Consider the following 26,585-nt stretch of genomic DNA (forward strand, 5'->3'; position numbering starts at 1 on the left):
ATCTCAATTATAAAGAAAAGATCCCACTTTGTGATTGGCAGGTAATCTGTGGGGTGATACTTTGGGGTTTTGAGATACATAATGATCTTACCTGAATAAAATATTTCATTGTGAGTTCCAGAATGATGAATTTCAAATTCTGTTGTGTCAGCTATATTTATTATCTGTTAAATGGTGTAATTTTCAAAAGAAAGAGGAGGAGGCTAGAGGAATCTTTTAAATTCTTAAAAGATACACACAATTTGTATTTGTAGTTTAAAAATAACTGTAAATAAAAGTTGGGTGTTTATGATTCCAGTTTCAAATTTGACTATTTTCAAACTTTATTAGGCATTTTTTCCTATTTACATTTATTTTCTATTGTGTTCCTTTACACAAATAAAAAGAAAGTAGGTATGGAAATGTAGCTGTTACCTTTCTGCAATAATTGTGAGTTCAAAAAAGACTTTAGAGGGAGGGTCAGGGTAGGGCTGGGGAAGTAGGGGGGTAAGAGGTCAACCAAAGGACTTGTATGCATGCATATAAGCATAACCAATGGACACAGACAGTAGGGGGTGAGGGCCTGTGCTGGGGGGTGGGGTGGGCTGGGTGATGTCAATGGGGGGAAAAGGAGACTCATGTAATACTTTAAACAATAAAGAATTAAAAATAAAAAAAGACAGAGTATTGAATTAGTAGTTACTTGGACAACAAAATTGACCATGTCTGTTAAGATCCTTGTGTTGGCAAACCCATGTAGAGAGGTTTCTATTAAAAGCCGTTAGTCCTCAGGCCTCCATCCACCTTTTTAAGCATTGGTTTTGGCTATTATAATGAATTATTCTGTTTAGAGGTCAAATCATTGCAATTACACTTTTGCTGTACACTTGTTTTCATCTTTTAGTAGTTTGATTCCAGAAGTCAGGTATAAGTCTTATTCATTAGTGGGCATCAGACACATTTTTTGAGGAGTTTCTTGAAAATTCAGCTGGCCTATACACATTTTAGTCATTTGGTATAGCTGCTGTGAATTCACAACATGATTTGAAATAAAAGAATTTAACAGCTTTGTGATGGATTCACAAATCTAAAGTCTAATTGAATATAGTATTTTCATCTAATATGTTGACTTATTTTTTCTATTGTGGATTGATTTGTGCATTTTTTATAAAGAGGTAACAAATTATGATGAAATACTTTAAAATGAAATTTATTATTGACTTATGCTATTTTTGTAAATATAAGCAATATATATTTGAAATATTTATCAAAGAAGAAGGAACAAAAGGTCTTTGGTCTTATGTAGTATTAATTCACTGGCAAGCCTCTAGGGTGCCTATCCCTATTTTTGGAAGCTATTTGATTATTTATTTTATTTTTGCAGAATCTAATGTCCTGAACAAGCAGTGGGAAGCCATTGAAATGTTACTATTTTTCTCACACTTGAGCACTTTATTAGATATTGATGTGTACAGATTTATATTTGGTTATAGGTCTCTATTAGTATATTCTTTCATCAGGGCTGCTAATAAGGGATAATTTCATTTCTTTTCTCTGCAAAATTTAAAAAGAAGGGAAAGGAAGAATTTTTGAAGTATTCATGCATAATTCTTTAGTTATTTCTGCAACTATTCCATTGGTATATTTGATAAGAAATTTTTTTTCGGATTTCAGAATTATAAAGACTGGGAATTAGAAATACATTTTATTTTTACAGTTGAGCTGTAGAAGTCACGGGAAGGACAGACCTTAGATTAGACAACATTACATTGCCTGTTTAATATTGCATAGACCAGATGATGTTTCAGTTGTTGACTTTGGGAAATTAATAAGTATTAATATATACTTGAACCTTCTGTTCCATGCAGATGAGCTTAGTTGTCAAAGACAGGAAAACAGTAGCTGCTCATAGAGCACCCATGGATGATGGCTATGTCACTAGATTAGAGGTAAACCAGACCCCTGCAACAGCCAAGAAAGAGTAAGCTTTATGATTAAAACCATTAATTTCGGAAGCCAATTTAGTTTATTGTACTTCAGTTAGTGTTAATATTTTAATTTTATAATTATAAAACTGACTCTTTTTTATTCTATTGCCCTCAAAGATAAGGTTTGATCTACTTTCTATTTATTGTTTTCCCTTTGCTTCTTTCTTTAGTGCTAATTAATACTTAAACATTTACGTCAGCCTCTAAGTGTGTTAAGCACTTATATACATTTCAGGCTCATAACAGCCCTAGGAAGAACAGACTGTTTCTCTCTATACTCTTTAAAAAACTAAGGCTCAGAGAGGTTAAGTCACATGTCCAAGGTAAAACAGCTAATAAATGGTGAAACACAAGCCAGTAGCTATCCCCATTTTCTTAATCTAGAACTCAAGTAATTTCTATTGTGCTTTTGCCTATCAAAATATAGTTCCCGTCATAATTTTCTCTCTAGTCTTTTAACACTTCTTTTTATTTTGCTAAATGTATAGGATAAAGTTGCTAATAAAAGTTTTTTTCTGCATTTTGGATTAATGCCTCTTTTATGTTGCAGTATAGTCTTCATTTTAAGATGGTAGTTGGCCCTTAAAGTAAAAAGGACAGGCCTGTAGGAATTTTGGAAGGCCTTGTGGCCAAACGTTCTCTCTTACTTGAAGGTTTGAGTGCACTTGTTTCTTCCCCGCTTACTGATGTTTGCTGCAGTGAATCATCACACAAACCTTAAAAGGAGCTGCCCCCATGTTGTTATATTCCTTAAGATTCACATTTAACTTGTTTTTAAACCCTGAGGCCACAACCAAAGATTGTGCTTCTCTGTTGATCATGTTTTAACTTTTAAGGTAATGAATGTCTCCCTTGAAACTTCATAACATCAGTGTTAAAGGTTAGAAGACATTTTTGGAGCGCTGGCATGAGACTCAGAGCTTTCTGACATCTTTCAGCCTCTGAGAAGTGACATTTATTTGAGATCAGTTTTCTATGGTGTCAGATATTTAAGGGCTTAGTAGTTGTCATAATCCAAGGACTACTTCGGTTGCTCTAGATTTTGTTATTGATTTTACAGAATACATCGTCAGTGACAATATATTATTCCAGAGAGCAAACAACTCATATCTGAGTTAGATGTTGTAACCTTGTTACTGTCCCACATGGGTTGTCATTTGAAAAAATATTAACAAACATGAAGCAATCTTGAGGTGCAACCATTTGTTAATAATGGTCATTATTTTCAATGAACCTTAATTAGCAGTTTTGTATATTGATATCATCATTACAAAAAAAAAACCAAAATAGCAATTCATATTAAAAGCCAAAACATTTTTATACCCTTTAACCTAGCAATTTTGGGAACATGCATCCTATACCTTCTAGCCTAAAACAAAAATCTGAGACCATCTGTCACTGTGTTTCTCTTATTTTCTCTGTACTCAGTGATTTCCATTAGCACATTTATTAGTGAAAATATGTTATATTATCCAAAATAATGTACAGTTTCCAAAGCACTTAACAATAAATTCATTTGTGTTTGTTATAGCCTTTCATTTTACTTCCACTTTGAATCAGAGATTTAAAAATATGAAATAATAACTAGTATTTATTTAGTACTTATATATCAGATACTGTTTTCTATGTTCTTTATAAATGTAAAATTATTTAATACTAAAATAGTATGAGAAATCATGATGCTTATTTATAATAAGAAAACCTAAGCCCAGACAGATTTAATGTCTTTGGTAAAAATCAAATAAGAGGCAGAAGTAGGGTTTGACCCCAGGTAAGCTGGCCTGTGACACTGGAAATATTATTTTGTATATTATATAACTTACTGTGTTTTATGAAATATTTTATGTATTTATTGTTTACTTTTTAACTTATTGCCATGGCCAGTGATGACCAAGAACATTTGCAGGATTTTAAAGAAAGGTTAAAAATATTGTCTTCACTGATAACATTTATTAGAAATCCTATCTATGTATTTTAATGTAAGACCTAAATAGAAACTTGAAGGAGTGGTGACATGCTATTATTTAAAATGTTCATTCCATTTTAAAAGATCATCTAAATAAAGCATAATACGCTAACATTGTCACTTTTCTTACATAGAAACTTGGGTGGTCATAGGAATCTCTAGCTAGTAAAGAAGTGAGCTGTGAAATTGTTTAAAATAATTATTTTAAGCATATAGTAATTTTTAAACCCTTAGGATTACCAACACTTTTCCCCCTGGCAGTTTAGAGTTGAAAATAAATGAAAAGATACCCATGTTCCCTGCTAGCGTGGAATTCCAAGCAGGGTTAGAGGTGAAAATGCCCTGCAGACAGACATGCTTGTTAACAGTCTCAGTTGACTTCTCAGGTCACTTGTGGTGTTACTGCCAGTACAACCTTTAAAAAGATGTACAATGATAAATGTATGTAGTAAATGTTTCTTTTTGTAACATTGACTTTTACTGCCTTCATAGTACTATGTTTTCTTTAAGTGCCATAGGGCTATTTTAGAGTCTGCTTGGTTTGATATGAGGGAGTAAAAAAGCAATTTCTTCTTTGGGAAGACTCAACACTAATCAATAAATTATCATGCTGAATAAAATTTAATTTATACGATGGGTATAAGCAACTTTTGTATGTTACTGAAAGTAAACCTTGAGCAGTTCAAATAACCACAAAGATGTGACATTTGATCTACTTTATTTGAATAGATTTTGATTTTGTCCAAATTGTTCTTCGGTGGGAAAGTCAGAAGTGATGAGAAATGTGAAAATCATGTCTCTGTCATTTCCCCATGCTGGCCAGGAACATCCTTTCCCTCTCCTTCTCTTTGCCAGTACCAGGCTCGCTCATTCTTGGTGCCCACAGAAATGTTTTTATTTGTAAACATATAAAGAGCAGGGATTTGTTCTTTACTCCTAGTCTCATCCAGACTTTTGTTGCATGCCCCTTTCTTGATATCATCTATCTGTTTAGAGTTATGATGGTAAGTATCAAGGTCTTTCCCTCTGCCACTAACCAGACTGTAAGCTCTGTGAGACCAAAGACTGGACATGTTTTTACTTATCTTTGTGTCTTGAGCAGTTATCACAGTCCCTGGAACAAAGGTAATTAGTAAAGATTTGCTGACTTATTAAGGGTTTTATTTGTCTTTGTTTTCACATGTACTTTGCATAGCGTTCGATGTCTAGTTAATGTTCAGTAAAGGTTTGCTTTACTGAAAATTTGAGAAAATCTGTTTAATGTACTGTCCCTGGACAGTACTTGCAAATTTTATAAATGTGCAAAGGTTATACATGATCTTATTATTTCAGATTCTTTATTATTTTAAAACCTACATGTGATCTAATAATACCTTAATTTATTGATTGAGTCCTTTACTATGTGCTACTAGTAAGTACTTAATATACTGAGCTAGTCTAACTTCAGAACAATTCAGTTAGGCTTTAATATACGTATTTTCTAGATGAGGTCACTGAGACTAGAAAAGTTAAGCAATTTATCTAAGGTCAGAAAGGTTAAGTAATTTATCGCAGGTCATATAGTCATTACATGACTATAACCTGTTCTGTCAGCCATCATAAAATTCTAAGTGATACACAAGCCAGAAAACTCCTATATAACATCAGAATAAGCAAGTTGTATGTCACCAACTGGAATGTATTAGAAAATGAAATTGGGTAAAAATGAAATTTCTTTAAGTAAAAAATAAATAAATAGTGTATGTGACTTAATTCTGTGATATAAAAGCAAGCTCACCTGGCCAGCATGGCTCAGTGGGTGGTGGTTGAGCACTGACCTATGAACCAGGAGGTCATGGTTCAATTCCTGTCAGGGCACATGCCAAGGTTGCAGGCTCAATCCCCAGTGTGGGGCATGCAGGAGGCAGCTGATCATTGTTTCTCATCATTGATGTTTCTATCTCTGTCTCCCTCTTTCTTCCTCTCTGAAATACACACACACACACACACACACACACACACACGCACGCACGCACACACGCAAGTCAGCTTAGGCTGCTTGATCTTATAAATTAAGTTAGCTGCTTGGGTTAGTTAGAGTTTGACTTGTAACTTTTTTTGTTTATGCTTCTTGTAGGTTTGAGTGGCCGCTTCTTTGTCACCACTCTCCCAGCATTTTTTCAGTAAGTTAAAGTAATACTCTGGGCTTGTAAATATTATAAATCGGTAGATGTGTATCAAGAATTCTAAGTTGTTTTCCGTAACCATCACACATTCAGCTTAACATTTGGAGGAGAAAGACAGCTCTGTGGGAATGATAGCTATTAGAAGAGAGGGACGCTCAGAGTGCTGCAGGCAGCTAATTGAAGGAGGGGCGTGGGAGGGTCAAAGAAGATTTTTCTGATGACATAAAAGGTGGGATGATTCTTAAAGGATATGTCGGAATTGGTTAAATAGACAAGGTAGAACGGCCTTTCCAGGAGATGCCATGGAAAAGCCCAGAAGAAAATGAGCTACCTTCTGAGAACTGTAATGAGTTCTGTATGGATCATCCTGGCTGATGTGATGTTAGGGAGGCTCAAGTAGTCAGAGGGGGAAGAGAAAGGAAGGGTTGGGTTCTGGAGCTGCTTGGGAGGTGGGATCATTGGGACTTGGTGACCAATTAGCCATAAGGAAGGAAAAGCCTGCAATGACTACCAATAGGCCATGTGTCACTAGTAAAAGCTATTGAGGAGCTATTAGAATAAGATGAGGTTTGGAAGATAGAGGCCAAAATGGAGAAAATAGTGTGAAGTGACTATGCTAATTTCAAATAGAAAAGTTTAGGTGATTGTCTGATTTGAGGATCTAAAGCTCAAAAGATTTAGACTGGAAATACATATTGGGAATTTCTCAGAATCAAGATAAGAGTTAAAATATATTTAGAGAGAATGTATGCAACAGGAATAGAAGTAGGTCATGGATAAAACCTGGGGTTGACCAGCCTTAGGACAGGGAGTAAGGAACGAGGAGGAGTGGTCAGAATAGGAGGAAGAAGTCCAGAGAGCTCCAAGGCCAAGGGAGAGAGGGAGGAAGGCGTGTTCAGTGTGGGCAGTGCCAGTGACAGACAAAAGAGAAGTGCTGCCTGGATGTGGCGCTTCAGAGTCACTGGGGACTCTCCCCCATATGAGCAGTTTCCATGGAGTCGTGGAAGCATAACCCTAAGTCGCACGGATTGTGAATGAGTAATATCTGAGGAGAAAATGGTGAATGTAGACTCTGCTCTTAGGAAGCTTGACTGGGGAGAAAGCAGGAGCGGGGGAAGACTAAAGGGGCATGTGAGATGGTGTTTTGTTCATTTTCTAGGAGGGACTTAAATGACAAAATTTGGAAATGTAGAGACAGTTTTTAAAACTTAATAACAACTGCTGTTTTGCTGTTATAAGAGAAACTTGAAATACTTGGTAGCAAAAATACTAAAAAGTAACTTGTCAAGAACTTTGCTTATGCTCGTGAATTTTGCAGTGATAAATTAGAACGTTTAATGCTTTTTCAATTTCTCATTTGTAATAGATTAATACTTATGCGTGCTTCCTTATTCATGCCTAGCTATAATTTTTTCTCTATTTAAGCCAAGTTAAAATTCAGAGTGTAGTTCACATGTAAAACCAATAGTTATTTTTGTTATCTGCAACACTTGTTATTTAATCTGTGTGTTTTCTATTTGTTTTTATAATTTATAGTGCAAAGGATGGGATATTCCGTCGTTACCGTGGCCCAGGAATCTACGAAGACCTGCAGAATTATATCTTAGAGAAGAAGTGGCAATCAGTTGAGCCTCTGACTGGCTGGAAGTACCCGGCTTCTTTAACGTAACTTGTAATTTTTATCTAATGGGGCCTATTAATGAAACAAGCAGTATCAAGTAAACAGTTCATGGACCTTGAAAGTCTCTGTTTTTCTTCATATTCACTTCTGATTACCCAGACTACATATGACCATGCTTAGACCATGTTTGTTTTGGGTTTTATGGCCCACATGTGTTTCAGCTAGTTGTGAGTATACTGGGAAGTAAGTATCCAGCTTCAGGTGGGTTGCAGAAAGTCACCCCTAACTTTTTCACTAAGCCACACCAACCAACTGTTTTCTCTCTCTTTTTTTTGAATATATATTTTATTGATTTTTTACAGAGAGGAAGGGAGAGGAATAGAAAGTTAGAAACATCGGTGAGAGAGAAACATCAATCAGCTGCCTCCTGCACACTCCTCACTGGGGATGTGCCTGCAACCGAGGTACGTGCCCTTGACCGGAATCGAACCTGGGACCCTTCAGTCCGCAGGCCGACGCTCTATCCACTGAGCCAAACCGGTCAGGGCCAACTTTTTTTCTCTTTAGAAAATATGGTATTGAACACAGTTATCATTCTTTCTTCCTTTTAAATTATTGATCAGATATGGAAGTGGCTCTTTCTTGAATTATAGTTTATGAAGGAATTACTCTTGTATCAATGTGGAAAATAAAACCAATGGTGTCTTTAACTGCCTAGCGTAATATTGCCGGGTAACTTACAGCCATGAGGATGAACTACATAATAATTGGTGAGGTAGATAGGGCCAATCCATAATAACTTTTCCCATAGTTGGTTTTAGTTTTGAATGAGTTATCAGATTTGTAATTAATTTTGTTAGTATATACAAATATAAGAAATATCCTTGCTGAAAAAGGATTAAATGATGTAATATTTCAGGAATACATCACGTAAATAGTACTTATGTAATACTCTGAAAATACGTAACTTAGTCTACCGTAAAAGCAGCTTTCATTCTCCCAGTATTGGAGATGAGTTTATGCCAGATACTGTACCAGCTGCTAGATATTCAAAAGTGAAAAAGATGGGCATGTACCTCTGCTCCCCTCAGGCAGCTGATAGTAAAACAGATTGAAAAAAAAATAGAGATATAAAGAATTGTAGGCTGTTTAAAACAAAACAAACAAAAACAATGTTTACTAAGGCAGGGAATAACTGGGGCAGGGACCTCTGTTGGATGAGGGATTAGGAGAGGTCGCTCTGAGGGAAGGACAATAGTGAGACCTGAAGGATAGAACAACTGAGTTGCGTGCAGAGCAGGGCAGGAATATTCCCAGGAATCAGTGTGACATGGGGATAGGCCCCAATTTGGAAGAGCTTGGTATGCTGAGAGCAGAAAGGTGCCGGGGTCAAGACGGTGATTGGTGGGGAGAGTAGTATATACTAGTATATAAGCCGAGAAAGAGGGGCAGGCAGGAGCCAGCTCATACAGGCCTTTGCCCACATTGAGGAACCTGGATGCTATCAGTGCATGCAATGACATGGTGACTCTTCGGAGAAGAGACTGGGGAGGGCAAGAATGGATGAGGTCAGACAGCTAGGAGGCTGTTGCCCTGTCTAGCCTAGGGATGGTGCTAGTGCATAGCAGGGTGGCAGCAGTGGGATGGAGAGAATGGGTGGATTTAAAATACTTTGCAGGTAGACTTGGCTAAGGTGAAGGAGAGGGAAGATTTACAAAAAATCTTCTGGTTTGAATCTTGCTGGTTTGAGCAAGAGAAAAGCAAGGGTTCAGTGTTAAATGTGTTAAGTTTGAGATGCAGATTTCTTTGTAGAGCTGTCAAGTTGGATGTATGGAGATGGGTCCTTAGAGGATTCAGGAACACAAATACAAAACATATAGATGGTATTCAAAGCCTTGGGAGGGAGGAGATCACCTAAAGATTGAGAGAAAAGTGCTTGGGGCCTAGCCACAAGACACCCACAATTAAGAGGAGAAGGAGTCAGAGAAGGAGTCAAGAAACTGAAAATGAGTACCAGTGAGTCAGGAGGACAAGCAGGGTTATGGGGTTTCCCGGAAGCCAAGTAAATTAGGTGCTCAAGAGTGTAGAGGCCTGTTTCCTGTGTTACCAAGAGGTGAAAGAAGATCAAGTCTGAGACATGGGTGTTGAATGAAGCAATTGCAAGGTCATTGTGGCTTTCAAAACTAGTGATACTGCAGTAGCGAGGGCAGGAGCAGATTTGAATGGGTTGAAGGTACAGTAAGGAAGAAGAAAGAAGTGTGGCCTACTCCTTGGAGAAGAGAAGCTGGAGGGTCTAAGGACGCTCTTTTTAAAAGATGGAGAAGGTAGAGCATGTTTTCATGCCCATGAGAATGACCCAGCAGAAAGGAAGAAGTTGCTGATGCAGGCAGAGGGGCTGGCAAAAAAAACCAAGACGTTAATAAGCCAAAGGGATGGGATCCAAGGCCAAAAGGAGGAGGGCAGATAGACTTTCTCTGTGGAAACAAGACAAGGTGCATGCAGGTGAACCCCAGGCTCAGATTGGGTGGTGAGAAGATAAGAGAGATCACATAATGGCTTCTGATTTCACAGTGACATGTGAGGAGTGTGAGCTGAGAGTGAATGGGGAGAGGAGGGTGGAAGGGTGTGAAGAAAGGGAAAAGCACAAGAGCTGCCCTGGCAGGTAGAGCCTGAAAGTGCAGTACTGAGGCACAAACAGGCTTGTGACTGAAGGAAGAGCAGTCAGCTGATTTGTCCCCAGAGACATGCAGCTGCCCACAGTTGGGGTTTTGCCAGGTATGTACAGTGGAGGGAGAAGGGGCCAGGGGATTTGAATGTATTTACAGCAGTGACTGAAATGATGGCTGTGGAGCTAAAGCTCTGTATGAACACAAGTAAATCCAGGAGAGAGGACAATGTATTGCAGAGTGGAAGGGCAGATCCTTGTGACCTGAGTTGTTTTTTTTTTACAGTATGCATCACTAATGGTTCTCCTTCTCTCTGTTTTTTAGGATGTCTGGAATGGCTGGCCTTTTTAGCATCTCTGGCAAGATTTGGGTAAGTAATTTTAAATATACCCTTTGTGATTATCTTTGCAGAGGGTTTTTTTAAAAATATATTTTATTGATTTTTTACAGAGAGGAAGGGAGAGAGATAGAGAGTTAGAAACATCGATGAGAGAAAAACATTGATCAGCTGCCTCCTGCACACCCCCTACTGGGGGTGCACCCGCAACCAAGTTACATGCCCTTGACCGGAATCGAACCCGAGACCCTTCAGTCCACAGGCCGATGCTCTATCCACTGAGCCAAACCGGTTAGGGCTTTGCAGAGGGTTTTTAAAGAGTAAGAATGTAACTTTTAAACCATAGGAAAATAAACATTGTGAATACTTCTATAATTTCACTTTTCTTATTAAGCCACACAACTACTCTCACAAGGGCCCCCAGTGGAAATGTGTCTTTGTGTAGAAAGGCATAAATTGAACAATGACCAGTAACTGTTGTGTCAAAGTCATACTTTCTTAGATCAGAGATGAATCTCTTTATCAAAGCTGAATCAGGCTCATGTGGTTTTACTTCATTTTATATTCCCATTGTCATAATCTACAGATCAAAGATTAAGCCCTAAAGTGAATTTGTATGTCAGCAATCAGCAAACTATAGCTTGTGGGCTGGCCACCTGTTTTTGAAACATAGCCATGTTCATTCATTACCTGTTGCTTTCACTCTAAGTGGTAAAGTTGAGTAGCTGTGACAGAGACCATGTGGTCCACAAGCCTAAAATATTTGCTTTCTGCCCCTTCAAGAAAAAGTTTGGACACTCTTGCTATATGTGATTGTATCATTTCACTGAGTCATTTCAGTGAATTCAAACTATTATTTAGTTAAAAGTTTGGACAATTACATAATTTTGAATGTATCACAAAACCTTGTGCTCCCCTTTATGTGTAGAGTGAGCTAAATCCTGTCAGATTTAGCACAATTGCTGTGGAATTAAATATATATTCTTAAAGTATTCTATGTCTTCAAAATGAGTTCCTGTATTTGTCTTTCTAAGCTTTGTGTAGGTCGCGATGTTATTTTGGAACTTAATATTCAAGGAGCTCAAGAAGACTCTGTGTTTCTCATGCATGTCGAGATATGTTGAGGGAAATTCAAGAGCAACCTTTTGTGTCTAAGTTTTTAAGTTGTGTTTTATTTTCTGCCTTGTGAGATGGACCAGAAGCGGTGCCTTAGGCAGGGTTAGGAATCCTGGGGCTGAGATTCTGTCTGGAGCAAGTGTTTGGAGAGACCGTCAGTTTTTGTCTTCTTATCTCTTGTCACAGTTGGCTACAATGATGCAGGGAGGCGTTATCTCTTTTCCAGAGGACAAGCCATTATTCTCCACCTTGTGTATATGTCTCTGAACCCATTGCTTTTCCTCTTGTAACTGTTGTTACTAGAATTCTTCGAATGCTTAGCATAGAACCCGCAACAAGTACATACTCGATAACTGTTTTTGTTAGTTATATTCATTAATTATTGTCATTATTTTGCTTTTCCCCTCTGATTAGGAAACAGAAATGTTTTGTTTGCATTCATTTATTTTTAACAAACTCTGATGGCAGGATTAAAATAAGGTTTTATGGCAGTTGTATAATGTGTACTTGCTAGCTAGGTTTAGCATTTGAATGTACTTAAATATTATTTGACTAGAGGCCTGATGCACAAAATTCATGCAAGAGTAGGCTTTTGCGGTGGCAGCGGCTTCCTCGATCCTGGGGCTGCAGATTTGGCTTCGTCCTAAAGGTCATCTGATCTAATTAGCATATTACACTTTTATTATTATAGATTTGATATGGTGAATTTGTGCTGCTCACTAAGCTAATACGGTAACTTCCCTCTTCTCAACGTTACTGTAGTTACGCAGGCATATGGCAAAATTTAGCCACTATAAGTGTGCTGCATCTTTGGGAGGATAATCCATGTGATGGAGAAGGTCTAATGCTTTGTAAATGTCACATGATGAGAAGTAAAGACCATGAGTATTTAGACTGGAGAATAGTAAGAGTATATTTTAAAACTGTGAAATATCCACAGTGGTTTTTATAGTGGCATATCTTCTTTCACTTTTCTTTTCTTGCACCTAATATCTAGAACAATATTACAATGAGATGGTGCACATCCACAGGATATATTTCTTAATGTCTGCAGGGACCTGCAAGGTTGTGTCTTGTTGCAGAGGGTATGACATGGAAGGGGAAGTAGTAAAGCCTTGGCTGTCACTGGAGAAGTCTTTCTGAGCTGCTCCATTCAGGGAATATATTTGAGGATTCTTACCTGTGTCTAAGGATAGAAGGGATGTAGGGCCTGTCCCCAAACTCCTCAGAGTGTATCCTGTGACATAGGTAGAATGTAAATACAAAAGGCTCTCTGTCCTTCTGGGCCAGCCCAGCCCTAAATGAGACTGTGCAACACTGGGCTGGGTGGGTGGGTGCCCCTGGGAAGCATCTGATCTCACCTGCAGTAGTTCAGGTCCCAGAGGGAGTGCTGGCCTCCTTGGGGAGGAAGGGCTCTGCCTCTGATCTGTGAATGTGTTGGCCTGGCTCTATTGCTTAAATTCATCTGGCCACTGGTTGGAATATTTTTATATATTCTACTCTAATGGTATCTTCATTCAGTCTTCTTACTCAAAACTATATGTAACCCAAAATTGGCTCTAAATCAGTCATCAATAATAAGGTGTCATGCCCATCAGACATGTTTGTGTATTTTAAGGAAACAGTAGAATGCTTCCTTGTAATGAACACACACAACAAGAATCAGTATTTTCCTTAAGTGAAAACTACCATTGCCTGGCAGTTAAAGAAACAGAAACACAGAAATTTAAAATTGAATTTGATAAATTTTAATCAGTAATTGCCTGGAAACATCTATATATATAAAGAGGTAATATGCTAATTGGTCCTAACGGTGTGCCAGTCACGTTCAACAGGTTGTGCGTGCACAGGAGCTGGTGGGCAGGGAGGGGGGCGGGGACTTGCACCACTGGGTCATGAGGCTGCCGCCAGAGGCGTCAGGACGGGGTGGTCCCCCCAGCGGAGGTATGCGCAGGAGGTATGCGCAGGCCCGCGCAGGGGAGCATTAGGACAGGGGTGGGGCCTTGGAGGAGAGCTCTCAGCACTCCTGTGCCGAGGTCTGAAGGCACAGAGAGGAAGGGAGAGCAGATGGGCAGTTAAGGGGATCAGGCCAGGAGGGGAGAGCAGATAGGCAGTTAGGAGGATCAGGCCAGGATGGGAGAGCAGTGAGGGGCATCAGGCAGGCAGGAGAGCAGTTAGGGGCAACAGGCAGGCAGGCAGGTGAGCACTTAGAGCTAGTGTTTCTGGATTGCGAGAGGGATCCGAGATTGGAGAGGGTGCAGGCCAGGTTGAGGGACCCTCCTCTCCATGCATGAATTTCGTGCACCGGGCCTCTAGTTCTGTATAATAGAAGCCTAATATGCTAAGTGTCCTGCCGTCTAGTTGGCCGTTCAACCAATCAAAGTGTAATATGCTAATGATATGCTAAGGCTGCTCGACTGGTCACTATGATGTGCACTGACCACCAGGGGGCAGATACTCTGATTGGTAAGTTTGCTTGCTGCTGGGGTCCAGCCAATTGGGACTGAGCGAGATGGGCTGGACATGCCCTGGAGCCCTCCCGGGTCCCTCCCCGGCCCTGATTGTGAATCGGTGGGGTCCCTTGGCCTGGCCTGTGCCCTCTCACAATCTGGGACACCTTGGGGGACTTCAGTTGATTTTGGCCCAATCCTGCAGGCCAGGCCAAGGGACCCCACTGGTGCATGAATTTGTGCACTGGGCCTCTAGTATATATATATATATATATATATATATAGACTTCAAGTAACTAGAACCAAGTACCCTAACACTCAGGTACTCTAAAACCATTGTGGTGGCAGATAATGTAAACAGATAAAGGTTTATGTCTGCAGCTGTGAAAACAAAACTTGATTAATGAGACTTTAGTAGTAATCACCTAAAAGACCATATTCTACCAGCGCTCTGTCAGGATTTCTCTAAGAAGCTCAAATAAATCCTCCAAAGTATCAGCAGATACAAGAACATTGAAGTGGAGCTTATTAAAATAAGTAGGTATTTTGAATGTGCTAAGAAATGTGTGACTCAGAATGCAGTGACACAAAGGCAAATGATTTACTGCATTCTAGAAAATAGAAAGGTTCTGAGGGTTACTTTAATCATTTATTTTGCAGAAAGGGCATACGATGCTGTCTAGAAGGATTTATAACTGCACATAACTCATTCCAACCATATGAGTAAGGCAAATGGGCAGATATTTTTTATAGAGCAAGTTCCAGAATACTTACGTCCATAGGTCAGCTCAAAGGCAGACTGGCTTTCTCTATCTTCTAATTCCTTGGCACATTTCAGGGATTAATCCTGATCACCTCACTGAGTCACCAAGAAAAGCATTAACTATGTTCAGTACATAGAGTTTTCTAAAGTAGGAACCTGTGCAGTATTTAGAACTTCCATTGAAAAGGATTTGACTAAAACAACATTTGAAATCCCAATACTTCTTTTGCCTGCTGGGTTCCAGAATGCTGGATTATTCTGAATAAACAATTGCCTTGGCTGAAGACAGAAAAATGACCAGTGTAGACAACAGTTACAGATGACTGTTACAAATCCAGATTATTTGCATTTCCTATGAATACTTTAAGGATTTTCCAGTACCTATAACTTACCTAACAAATATATATTTTTTAAATATATTTTATTGATTTTTTACAGAGAGGAAAGGAGAAGGATAGAGAGTTAGAAATATCGATGAGAGAGAAACATCGATCAGCTGCTTCCTGCACACCTCCTACTGGGGATGTGCCCACAACCAACATACATGCCCTTGGCCGGAATCGAACCTGGAACCTTTCAGTCCGCAGGCTGACGCTCTATCCACTGAGCCAAACTGGTTAGGGCCTAACAAAAATTTTTTACATGGATCAGTGTTTAAAGTATTTGCTGAGTTTTTATATCTATCTCTTCAGCTGAGTAAGAGATTGGAGAGAAGAGATCTCAGATTTTTCTAGATTAGTTGAACAAGCTTTTTTGTTTGTTTATCATTTAGATTTAAGCTAAAATGAAGTATATTATTTAATTGTATTGACCTTTATAAACAGAAACCAATGACTTGAGTAATTTAGATTTTGAGAAATATTAAAATGGAACTTGGACTCATTTTTAGTTATTACATCTGTTCTAGGCAAGTCTTTCACTTATTATCTCTGCCTGCTGATGACATTTAGCTTGGAGCCATTTTATCGTGTGCCCAGTAAATTTCAAATGGCTGTTCTTGAAGCTATAATGGCCTGAAACCTATAACCACTAAACCTTCATGAGTAAGCATGGCTCCTGTAATTCCCCATCTTAGTGGGTGTTGACTCCAAATTACCACTTCATATCTGTAATTTCTGTGTGATTTTAGCATGGAAATAATTTCCAGTTCAGATTGTGTCTCTCTCTCTCTCTTTTTTTTTTAACTCTTCAGTATCAAATAGAGTTCTAGGGGATAGTAAAAAAAGAATGTGTACTCTACTCAAAACCTCATGAAATCTCATTTCCTCTTAATGAATTAACTGGGAAAACCTTCTGTCTAATATTACATTTTAGGTCTTATGGTGATTTAGGAAAGCTGTTAAGGATGGGTAGAGGTAGAGAAATGACTAGAAGGAGGAAGTATGGAGATGTTTAAAATGATTGATATTTTCTAAGTAGTATTTAGTTCTACTTAGCAATTGGTCAAGGCTCAAGAAGTTTAATTTTTATGGATTCCATATTACAAGTAAATATTGAGGTATATATAATTATTAGCAGAGAGTGACCAAAAAAAATCTGTCATTGTGGAAGAAGGGACCAGAAAAACAATTCTGTCAGAGTTCTATCAGATTATGAACTCCAAAGAATGAGAACTCTTATCAGCTATAACCTTGAGTATACTCTCAGGTTCCTGCTGTTGTAAAGCTTGACTTGTTCTGAGGAATCGCAGATGCATAACCATTGGATGACCTTGTGGGAGCTCCGCTATGTGGAAACAATTTGCAGACTTGAGTGATAGCTGGAGAGCTAGATTTAAACATTTTTGGTCCTCATTATAAATAATTTTTCTTTTAATTACAGCATCTTCACAACTATTTCACAGTGACCGTTGGAATGCCTGCTTGGTGTTCTTATGTCCTTTTCGTCATTGCCACCTTGGCTTTTGGCCTTCTCATGGGTCTGGTAAGAGAGAATGCCAATCTTCCTTCCTTTTCTTAAAGCCAATGGGTTTTATGCAAAACTACAAAGCAGCCAAGAAAGAAAAAACACATAAACAAACATTATTTTGTGTGTAATCTAAGCAGTTAAGTAGCATTTGCTTATTTGATACTGCTTACAATGCTAATTTGAGAAATACTGGAAAATTCAGTAAATCATTATCTTTTCATTCTAGCCTTTATATTTTCTGAAGATCTGTGCTGCCCAAAATATAGGCAGTGATGAAAATTAAAGTTGAGATCATACTTGAATTGATAGTTTGCAAGACAACCCCATCAGCAATGATTTCACACATTGCCTACTTGATTAGAACTCTGTGGTGATAAGGCCAATACTGTGGATCTGTTCCTCCAGTGAATGAGATGATTCTTTTCTTGTTCATATCCTCCAATTAAACCTCTAACCCTGGCCAGCTGCTTACATATATGCTCTCCTTAGTCTGAGGTGGATTTTATAAGATAATGTTGAAAGAAGGGACTAGAAAACACAGTCAATATTGTGAGAAAAAAAAAAATCAGATGCAAAGCACATCTAGTGCTTACATACCTAGTAGGTCTTTGTGTATTTTCTCCCTAGATATTTTAGGTAAGAATTGGAATAATACATTTATTTATTTAACTATGTAGGCAACTATAAGTATTGTGGCATGCTTTATTCTTTGATATAATTTGTTAAGCTTTCGCTGATCCATTTGATTGAGTTTTAAACTAATTAAAACAAATTCTTAAACGCCCTTATACTATATATGAACCACATAGCTTCTAACTACTATATGATAGGAATAAGTGATGATTACTAAAAATTTATATAAAAAAGACAAACTTATAGTTAAGATTATCTTAAAAGTTTGTCCTTTCACATTATAATAAATTGTGGCTCTTTAGCAAAGTCTTTTTTTTTTTTTTTTAATCCTCACCTCAGGATATGCATTTTTTTTCCATATATTTTATTGATTTTTTACAGGGAGGAAGGGAGAGGGATAGAGAGTTAGAAACATTGATGAGAGAGAAACATCGATCAGCTGCCTCCTGCACACCCCCCACTGGGGATGTGCCCGCAACCAAGGTACATGCCCTTGACCGAAATTGAACCTGGGACCCTTCAGTCCGCAGGCCAATGTTCTATCCACTGAGCCAAACTGGTTAGGGCTGCTTTTATTAATTTTTAAACAGAGGAAGGGAGAGAGAAACATCTAATAGTTGCCTCCTGTATGTGCCCGACAGGGGATTGAACCCACAACCTAGGTATGTGCCCTGACCAGGGCTAGCAAAATCTTTTTAAAATAAGCTTAAAATATTAGCAGTTGTTTTATAGCAAGTCATAAGTTAGTACAACAAAGTCCTATTCCAGGGAGCCCGTTGTATTTTGCCATGAGCATGCTTCCTTCATAATATGGTTTATATTTGAGATTTGACTAAATGTTAACCTCACAGGTGGGGATAGAACTTAGATACGTCATTCATTAGGTCCTAGGTGTGTTCCCATTCTGATGCACTAACCATACTGCTATTAACATGCCCCTAATGGTCTGGTCTAAAAGGATTTGACTTTGGATATAAATTTGACCTTGAATGTAAATGTACTTCTCCCATCTACCATCTGGTCCTAGATTTTTCTGGTAGTATATTCTAGAGCCACAGGAGCATGAGGTTCCTGTAGAGGGAACAATATGAGATCCCTGAAGACTAAGGCAGAGCTGTGGAGAATGTAGGTTGATTGTGAGCCTAATGCAAGACCGTTGGAAAGTCTTCTCAGCATAAAGTTTTAGAGTTTTATCTTTGAGGTTTACTTTAAACCCAAGAAATCATGTCAGATGTGCCTATGTCCCAAGTTCATTTGGAAACAGATTTAAATAATCAGTGTAGGAAGGTTATTAGGGGCTTGACCCAAAGAAAGAAGAGAGTTGATTCAAGACTGTTCAAGTGATTAAGTGACATAAAATGTTATTCCTTTATAAGAAGTTGGGTCTCCTCAGACTGGCATTCAGAGCTTTCTCTGGACCTAAGTGCCCCCATGACCCAATTTGGTGTAGCTTAGAGGAGCTAGACCTCTGCAGCCACCCAGCTCTTCCTGACTATGCTCAGGGCCTTAAATGTGCCTTCTTCAAATGCATCATTCTTAATCCTTCCCAATGGTTGTAATCTCTGTATCTCTTAAGTATCTATCGAAGTGCTTTATTCATTTTTCTTATGAAACTCAATTGTTCTGTATTGATTTATAATTAAACTGCCATTTCTTTTTCTTTTTGAATCTTGCCCCCAGATGTTAATGAACCAAATATTAAATAAATTAATAAATGAAAATACAGGTGGTAATAATTCTGAACAAAATGTAGGATACTCATTTGACATTTATAGAATTGAATCAAAAGGACTATGACTTTGAGTTCTTTAAAATTTTAGAATACCTTTAAGACATTGGTGTAGGAAGTACTATTACTATTTATGGTGAGGGGCAGCCCATGTACCGACCAGTTCGGTTTGTCCAGAAGAGTGTTTTTTAAAGGCCAGTGTAGACTTGGCTGATAGTGTCTGTTTTCTTAGACCCGCTTGATTCATCTATTTTTAGTGGGCTCTCTTAGGCATTTGACTTTGTGACCCCTGTTTTCAAATATTAGCATCTCCCTATATTGTATCACATTTAAAAAAATAGGAAATTCTTAAGTATACCCTTTTCTGTCTTGAGGACTTTTGACCAACTGCTAATTATTTATCTATGAATATCTGGTTGTAGAAGGCTTAATTTTTAAGGTTATTTGAAAATAAATGTCCTACCTACTCACTATAAAATCACCTTTTACCCCTCCAGGTCTTGGTGTTAATATCAGAATGTTTCTATGTGCCATTTCCAAGGCATGTATCTGAACACCCCGGTAAGTGTGATAAACTCATTTAAATAGAGTATTTTTGGAATTCTGTGTTGTGCCCTTTTGTGCTCATGTACGTGGTAGATTTCCCCCTGATGTGCTAGGTTACCAAACCACCACCACTAAATTCCTTAAAATATGTTCTCTGTATAGACTTAACAAAATTCTCTTTTTTCTCTCTTAAACTAAGGAATATTTCATCTTGGCAATTTCTTTTTTCCTTTAAGTATGTGCCCTTCATTAATCAATTGATACCCTTTTCTTCATTCAAACTGGAATGAAAAGGGAGGGAGGGAACTCACATTTATTAGGACTTTATTGTGTGCCTGTAACTATTCCAAGCGCTTTGAAAGAAGTCTCCCTGCCTGGCCAGTGTTGTTCATTGGTGAGCGTCCATCTATGAACCAGGAAGTCATGATTCCATTCCCAGTGGTCAGGGCACATGCCTGGGTTGCAGGCTTAGTACCCAGTAGGGGGTGTGCAGGAGGCAGCCAATTGATGATTCTCTTTCATCCTTGATGTTTCTATATCACCCTCTCCTTTGCTCTCTCTGAAATCAATTAAAAAAATGTTTAATTAAAAAAAAAGAAGTTTCCCCAAATCTTTTTACTGTTTCACACTGTTTCTGAGATCAAATAGCCCTGGATTTGCATGTTTTTAATTCTGTTTTTTTTAAAACTTTGCATAAAGACTTTTATGAGACTTTGTTGAATTTTATGTTAGAGTTTAAATAAGCTATATTTCTTTTTAATTTTTGAAGTTTTCAATACTTTGGGACTTCCATAGATAAAGTCATGTGCTATGAGATAGGGATACGTTATGAGAAATGCATCATTAGGTGTGATTTGGTCTTTTTTGCAACATCACAAAATGCACATGCACACACACAGATGATACAGTCTTACTTTATACAGCTGGCAGCAGAGTAGGCATTTAAACCAGCATCACCACAAACACACGAGAATTACCTTGCTTTGCTACAAGATGACTACAACAGGAATTTTTTAGCCCCATTAGAATCTTACTAGAGGCCTGGTGCATGAATTCGTGCATGGGTGGGGTTGGCCAGCCTGCCCTAATGGGGGCCCGTCGGCCCGGGCTGGCGGAGGGAGGGGCTGCAGGTGGTTGGTGGGCTGGCCCTGCCCCTAATTGGGGTGTTGGGGGCCAACTGGGGGCGGGGCTGGTCGGGGGGAGGGGGACCAATCGGGGCCCAGATCAGGCTGGTTGGCTGCCACAGAGCGTGTCATAGCCATTGGTTGTTCTGGTCATTCCACTGTTCCGGTCACTGGGCTTTTATATATTTAGATAGGACTCCTGTGGTATATGCAGTATGTCCTTGATTGAAATGTTGCAATTCCGCACATGATTATAATTAGAAGGTATAGTATGTTCCTTAGAATTCTTAGAAGTAACAGAAAGCCAATTTAAAGCAATTTGGGGAAAAAGGAAAATGTATTTAACACACACAACTGAAAGCCCAGGCTTGTTCTAGCTTCCAGCACAGCTCAGGGATGTTAGATTGTGCTCCCATGTGACTGATTTCAGTGCCTGTCAAGAGCGGTAGCAATCACTGTAGAAAGTGAGAGCTTTTCCTCCGCACTCTGGCAGAAACTGCTGGGAGCACTCTGATTGGCTCAGCTTGTCATATGGTGAATAAGTTACCACGGCTAGCGAGTAGGTCACTGAGCCAGTTTCTACAAGGTACAAAATACAAAGCCTGAGGGAACCTTTGCCCTCCTGGGCTGGGCTAGGACACCAACCAGAGATCTGTCCTGGGCAGTAACAGCTTCAAGGTGGAGAAGACTGTCGTGTGCCCCCCCCCTTCCTTTATTCCACAGCCAGTTTGATTGCTGAGTGACCATTGTTTATTCAGAGGCCGTTCCCCTCTCTTCCCTCCACAGAGCAGAGTCGGAAGTCAGAGGAGGCTCATAGGGCTGAACAGTTGCTGGATGCAGAGGACGAAAAAGATGACTCAAACGAAGAAGAAAACAAGGACAGCCTTGTAGATGACGAGGAAGAGAAAGAAGACTTTGGTGATGAGGACGAACCAGAGGAAGAAGAGGAGGAGGACAACCTGGCTGCTGGTGCCGATGAGGAGACGAGTGACACCCAGGACCAGGGGCCCCCGAGGGAGCCCCTGGAGGAAAGAGAACCCAATGAGACTAAGGAAGATGCCGCTGGGCAGCCCCGTCCATCTGACACGGAAGACACAGTGAGGCAGCGCAAAAGTCAGCATGCTGATAAGGGACCTTAGGTTCACAGACTATTTCCAAGAACATAGAGCAGAGGAGTGTGCCGGCTTCCCTCTGTCTGCAGTCTAAACCAAAATCCTCCTTGTTTCCCGAGCAAGCTTCTCTTAAAAATCCACCTTAGTCATGTAGTCTCGGCATTAAGCCTAATGTATATTAATGAGACTCCTTCAAGCCTGACAATCAGAATGCGTGGTGTTCGGATATGCTTGGGGATTCGGGATGGGCACACATGCATCCACTTGGGGCGAGAGAGTTTTGACCAGAGGTAGCGATGCCCAGCCCTCGTGAGGACTGTTCATTGACAAGGCTGCAGGCCCCATAAAGTGAAAGCAAAGCAGCCTGTGCATCCTCATGTGTAGCAGAAGTCTTGCTTCTCCTGTGTTAAGAAGTTACTTTTGTCAAACTATAAGAAACATCAGGCACCATAGTACTGGGTCACTTTTTTTTAGAGAGAAATGGAGCGGGCCCTGGATTATTGTAGAAAAGAGCTTGGCAGTTGTCTTGACTTTAAATTTCCATTGTTATGTCTTATTTCTTACCTGTCCCATTTCCAGCTGTCCTGCCAACAGCCTGCAGGCTCCCCACACTTCACAATGCTTCCTAGTGAGACATCAGCTGCGTTTAGTGGATTTAAGGGTTTAGTTAATCAAAAACCGCAGCCCATGAAGGTGGACTGCCAAGCAGCTCAAATGAATTATTGTAACCTTTGGGGATTCAAAAAGTGGTAGGGATTTTACAGGAGACAATTTTGTTGTTTTTTGCCAAAATGGAGTAATTTTTTTTCCCCAAAAGTCCCTTCAGCAATATTCCTTCCCAACCCAGAAGTCCCCTAAGTCTTGCCAGTACAAGATAGTCTTGTGAAGAAAACTTGAATACTATGTTGTTTTGTTTTCATCTCAAGGGGTTCCCTGGCCTTGAACCACTTTAATAATAACTGAACATTTCTGGTTCTCCTTCAGTGATGTGCTTTTGGTGAAAGAATTAATGAAAGTGAGTATCTGGAAATGAAAGATTTGGTTTCATTTCCTTTTTTCTTAATCTTGTAAAGAATTTTATCCCTGTAAATCTCTCAGTGCTCAATCTACTAAAAGTACTCAGGAGGCCCAATTTCTTTTAAAAAATCCATCCATCCACTTCTGCCTTACTTGATTTATGTTTTAGAATAAATTCATAAAATTAGATTCCAAACCTTATGAAAGATGACTAAAGTTGATTCTACACCCCTTAGGTCCAGACAGAATAATAAGTAGTGCAGGCTTATGAAATTTAAAAGTTTCTGTCATTTTAAGAAAGAAATATGCAGTGTACTCTTATCTGGCTGTTTAGATAACCCTTTTCTTCCATTAACTTTGAACACGGGATCATTGGAGGGAGGGAGCGGTTCTGAAACTTGCTCTCTTTCTGTGCTTGAATGAGCCTGTTGCAAATTTACACAAAAGGGGTTTTTATTCTGCCAGAATCTAATTTTTAGAGATGGTTATTTTTCATCTTTCCAATTCAGTTACCTGACAGCCTCATCCTGCAGCATGAGAGTCACCAGATTTTTTGCCCTAGCTGTTTTGGCTCAGTGGATAGGGTGTCAGCCCACAGACTGAAGGGTCACAGGTTCAATTCTGGTCTAGGGCCTGTACCTCAGTTGTAGGCTCCCACATGGATGTGTTCTAGTCAGAGCTCTTGCGGGAGGCAACCAATTGATGTGTCTCTCACATGGATGTGTTTCTCTCTGTCTCTCCCCCTCCCCACCCTTTCTAAAAGTCAATAGAAAAATATCCTCGGGTGAGGATTACCCCCCAAAATAACAAAGAGTCACCAGCTTTTGGCAGCTATGAAGCTGGGGAAATCCTGACCAGACCAAGGACATAGGATCTCATTGTCCTCCCAGCCCTTCAACCCTTCCCCAAAGACCCTCAATAAGATGGTTTGACAACCCCCCGTGAACCCCCCAAAAAAGAGTCACCAATAATAGTTTTTCTCTTCAGACAGCAACACAACCTCAAGTTAGAGGCCATCAGAAAACTGAGGGGCTAGGAAAATCTTGAATTTGCTTATTTTCTTTCCTTCCGTAAGGTACGTCTCTGATACATCTTAACCCAAAATGCAGTCGTTCTGATGGTGGCGGCTCCCTCTCCCTGATCCTGGGAAGCTTTTCTGGATCATTGCTGAGCTGGGCGTGCCCTCTGGCACTGGATTTCTTCCTCTTACAATCAGCTGAATTGAGTTTTCAAAGATCATTAAGCTCAAGTTCAGAGCTACAGACTAAGAAAGGATTCAGTTTGGCTTTTCTGTATAAGCTCCCCTCCTTTGTAATAACATCATTTTTTTTTTTAAGTGGAATATTTGACTAGAGAGGAGGGAATGAAATCTGCTTTGACTTTTTAGAAATGTAAGGCCAATTTCCAGTTGGACCCCAAATTTTATATATATATATATATATATATATATATATATATATATATATATATATACATATATATATATATATATATATATATTTCTCAGCAATACTTTAAAAAAAATGGAGTGAGCAAAGAAAAGCATCTTGGAGAAGAAAATTCATTAGAAGTTTAAAAGTCTGGCTATGCAAACCATTTTCCCCCCCTGTTTTTCCTGTTTTTCAATATCCTGGCAAAAGATGGAGTTTTTACCAAGTGGTCTGATAAATACTCAACTAATTTCATTTCTTTCCACCTGAGGCCTTTACGTTGTTTTCAGTAGTGACTGAATGTAAAACTAAAGGCAAAAAGTCAACCTAAAATAATTTGAAATTAACATTTCAATGGGATTTTAAGGATATTTCTTATATTTATTCCAGGAGTCAAGTGCATGGAAATAGGATTTTCATTTTAAAAGTAAACATTAGCCATGCTTTCCTATATTGTAGTATCAGTTATTTACTTACACAATAGTATTTTGTATAAATCAAAATCAGGTGAATTAAAAGTAACTGAGTAGTTGGAGCAGGTGCCTTTTCATCAATGAGGCACCTTCTACCTAGCTTTTTCTTAGTTTCCTTTATTACATCTCTTCCTAGGCCTGTTCCACTACCCAACTTGCTTAGCGATCATATATTGAGGTAGCAAACAAGCGTTGGTCAGGTTGGCTTTTGACACTGGAGAAAGCCACATTTTTATTTATTTATGGCCCAAATCTGTTGATAGCTCTGGTGTTGCTACATGATTTGGGCATATGTAAGCCTGCATCCTGTAATACCTTCGGAGTAGATGATAAAAATATCTTTCAGGGGAAGTATTTACTGTTACTGTATTACTGAGTCAAGAGTGAAGGATGGGAAACATTAAAGAGTCAATAAAAAGTAGACAAGCCAGGGTACACCTGAGATTTCAGCACCTTAAATTGGCTTGAAGTGAGAGAAAGGAGATTGGTGCTTTTGCTAATGTATCAATGTCTGTCTGTCCCTTATCTCCATGTCGAAGTGTTATTTCTGCCAGTGTTATAAATGTGTGGTAGACCCATCCTGTTAAATATGACAACATTTTGGAAAGTATTCACATCCTTTGTGCCAACAGAAAAGTTCCTTGTTTAGTATCTCTTTACCTCAGTCCTACGTTTTGATTCTCCTGAGGTTACAGCTTGTCTTGCAACCAAAGTGGAGTCATCAAGTCTGATGAACCTCCAACAGCTTGTGAACAGCTTTCCTGAACCAGGAGGTTCTGTTGAAAGGCCCGTGACAGCTTCAGACCAGGACTTGGCCTTCAGGTGGCTTATTCTCAGTAAAGTTTCCTGTGTACTGTGACATTGTACTTGTATATGTGAGACATACTAGGTACACCTTTGACGTGTTTCCAATATAGTGCAATTGTATTTGTTACTAAATAGCTTCTTTGTGCAAATGCAATTTTTATACTGAAAATACTTCTTATTTGTATTGCAATACATTTTAAATTTATTATTTATATTCCTTGTAATAGTCTTGATTATTTAGCCCACGGTACTTAATTATTTTCCTCTTCATCCATGTATTTATTCTTTGCCTCCTCAAATAGTATCTGCAGCAACTGGAACCAAGATAGGAGTTTCTAGCAGAACGTTGCCTGAATTGCAAAGCACCTTAATCACAGAATTGTACATAATCCTTGATCCTGTGTTTTCATTTTATGTAAATTTCCATTTGCCTCAAAACCTGTGATAGTGCTAAGTAAAAACAAAACCATCCATTGCTTTTCATGTAACTGTTTTCACAAGAGTTGTTTGCCTAGGCCAGTGATGGCGAACCTGTGACACGCGTGTCAGAGGTGACACGCGAACTCATTTTTTTGGTTGATTTTTCTGTGTTAAATGGCATATAAAAATCAAAAATATAAGTCTTTTTTTTACTATGGTTGCAAATATCAAAAAATTTCTATATGTGACACGGCTCCAGAGTTAAGTTAGGGTTTTTCAAAATGCTGACACGCCGAGCTCAAAAGGTTCGCCATCATTGGCCTAGGGAGTGAAAA

General features: G+C 39.0%; 1 protein-coding gene across 2 annotated transcripts in view; it reads left to right on the forward strand.

Moving 5' to 3' along the window:
- Positions 1-26,313, forward strand: part of TMX4 (thioredoxin related transmembrane protein 4) — a 38,033-nt gene extending 11,720 nt beyond the window's left edge. The window contains exons 3-8 of one of the 2 annotated variants that reach the window (XM_059705579.1): positions 6,050-6,095; positions 7,635-7,763; positions 10,710-10,755; positions 16,873-16,974; positions 19,819-19,882; positions 21,778-26,313. In XM_059705579.1, coding sequence (XP_059561562.1) covers positions 6,050-6,095; positions 7,635-7,763; positions 10,710-10,755; positions 16,873-16,974; positions 19,819-19,882; positions 21,778-22,130 — 740 coding nt within the window. In that variant the 3' untranslated portion in view covers positions 22,131-26,313. The remainder of the gene's footprint in view (positions 1-6,049; positions 6,096-7,634; positions 7,764-10,709; positions 10,756-16,872; positions 16,975-19,818; positions 19,883-21,777) is intronic. The other variant, XM_059705580.1, reaches the window with a different exon arrangement.
- The last annotated feature ends 272 nt before the right edge of the window (positions 26,314-26,585 follow it).

This window comes from Myotis daubentonii, chromosome 8 (genome assembly GCF_963259705.1).
Source record: "Myotis daubentonii chromosome 8, mMyoDau2.1, whole genome shotgun sequence".
NCBI classification, from domain to species: Eukaryota; Metazoa; Chordata; class Mammalia; order Chiroptera; family Vespertilionidae; genus Myotis; species Myotis daubentonii.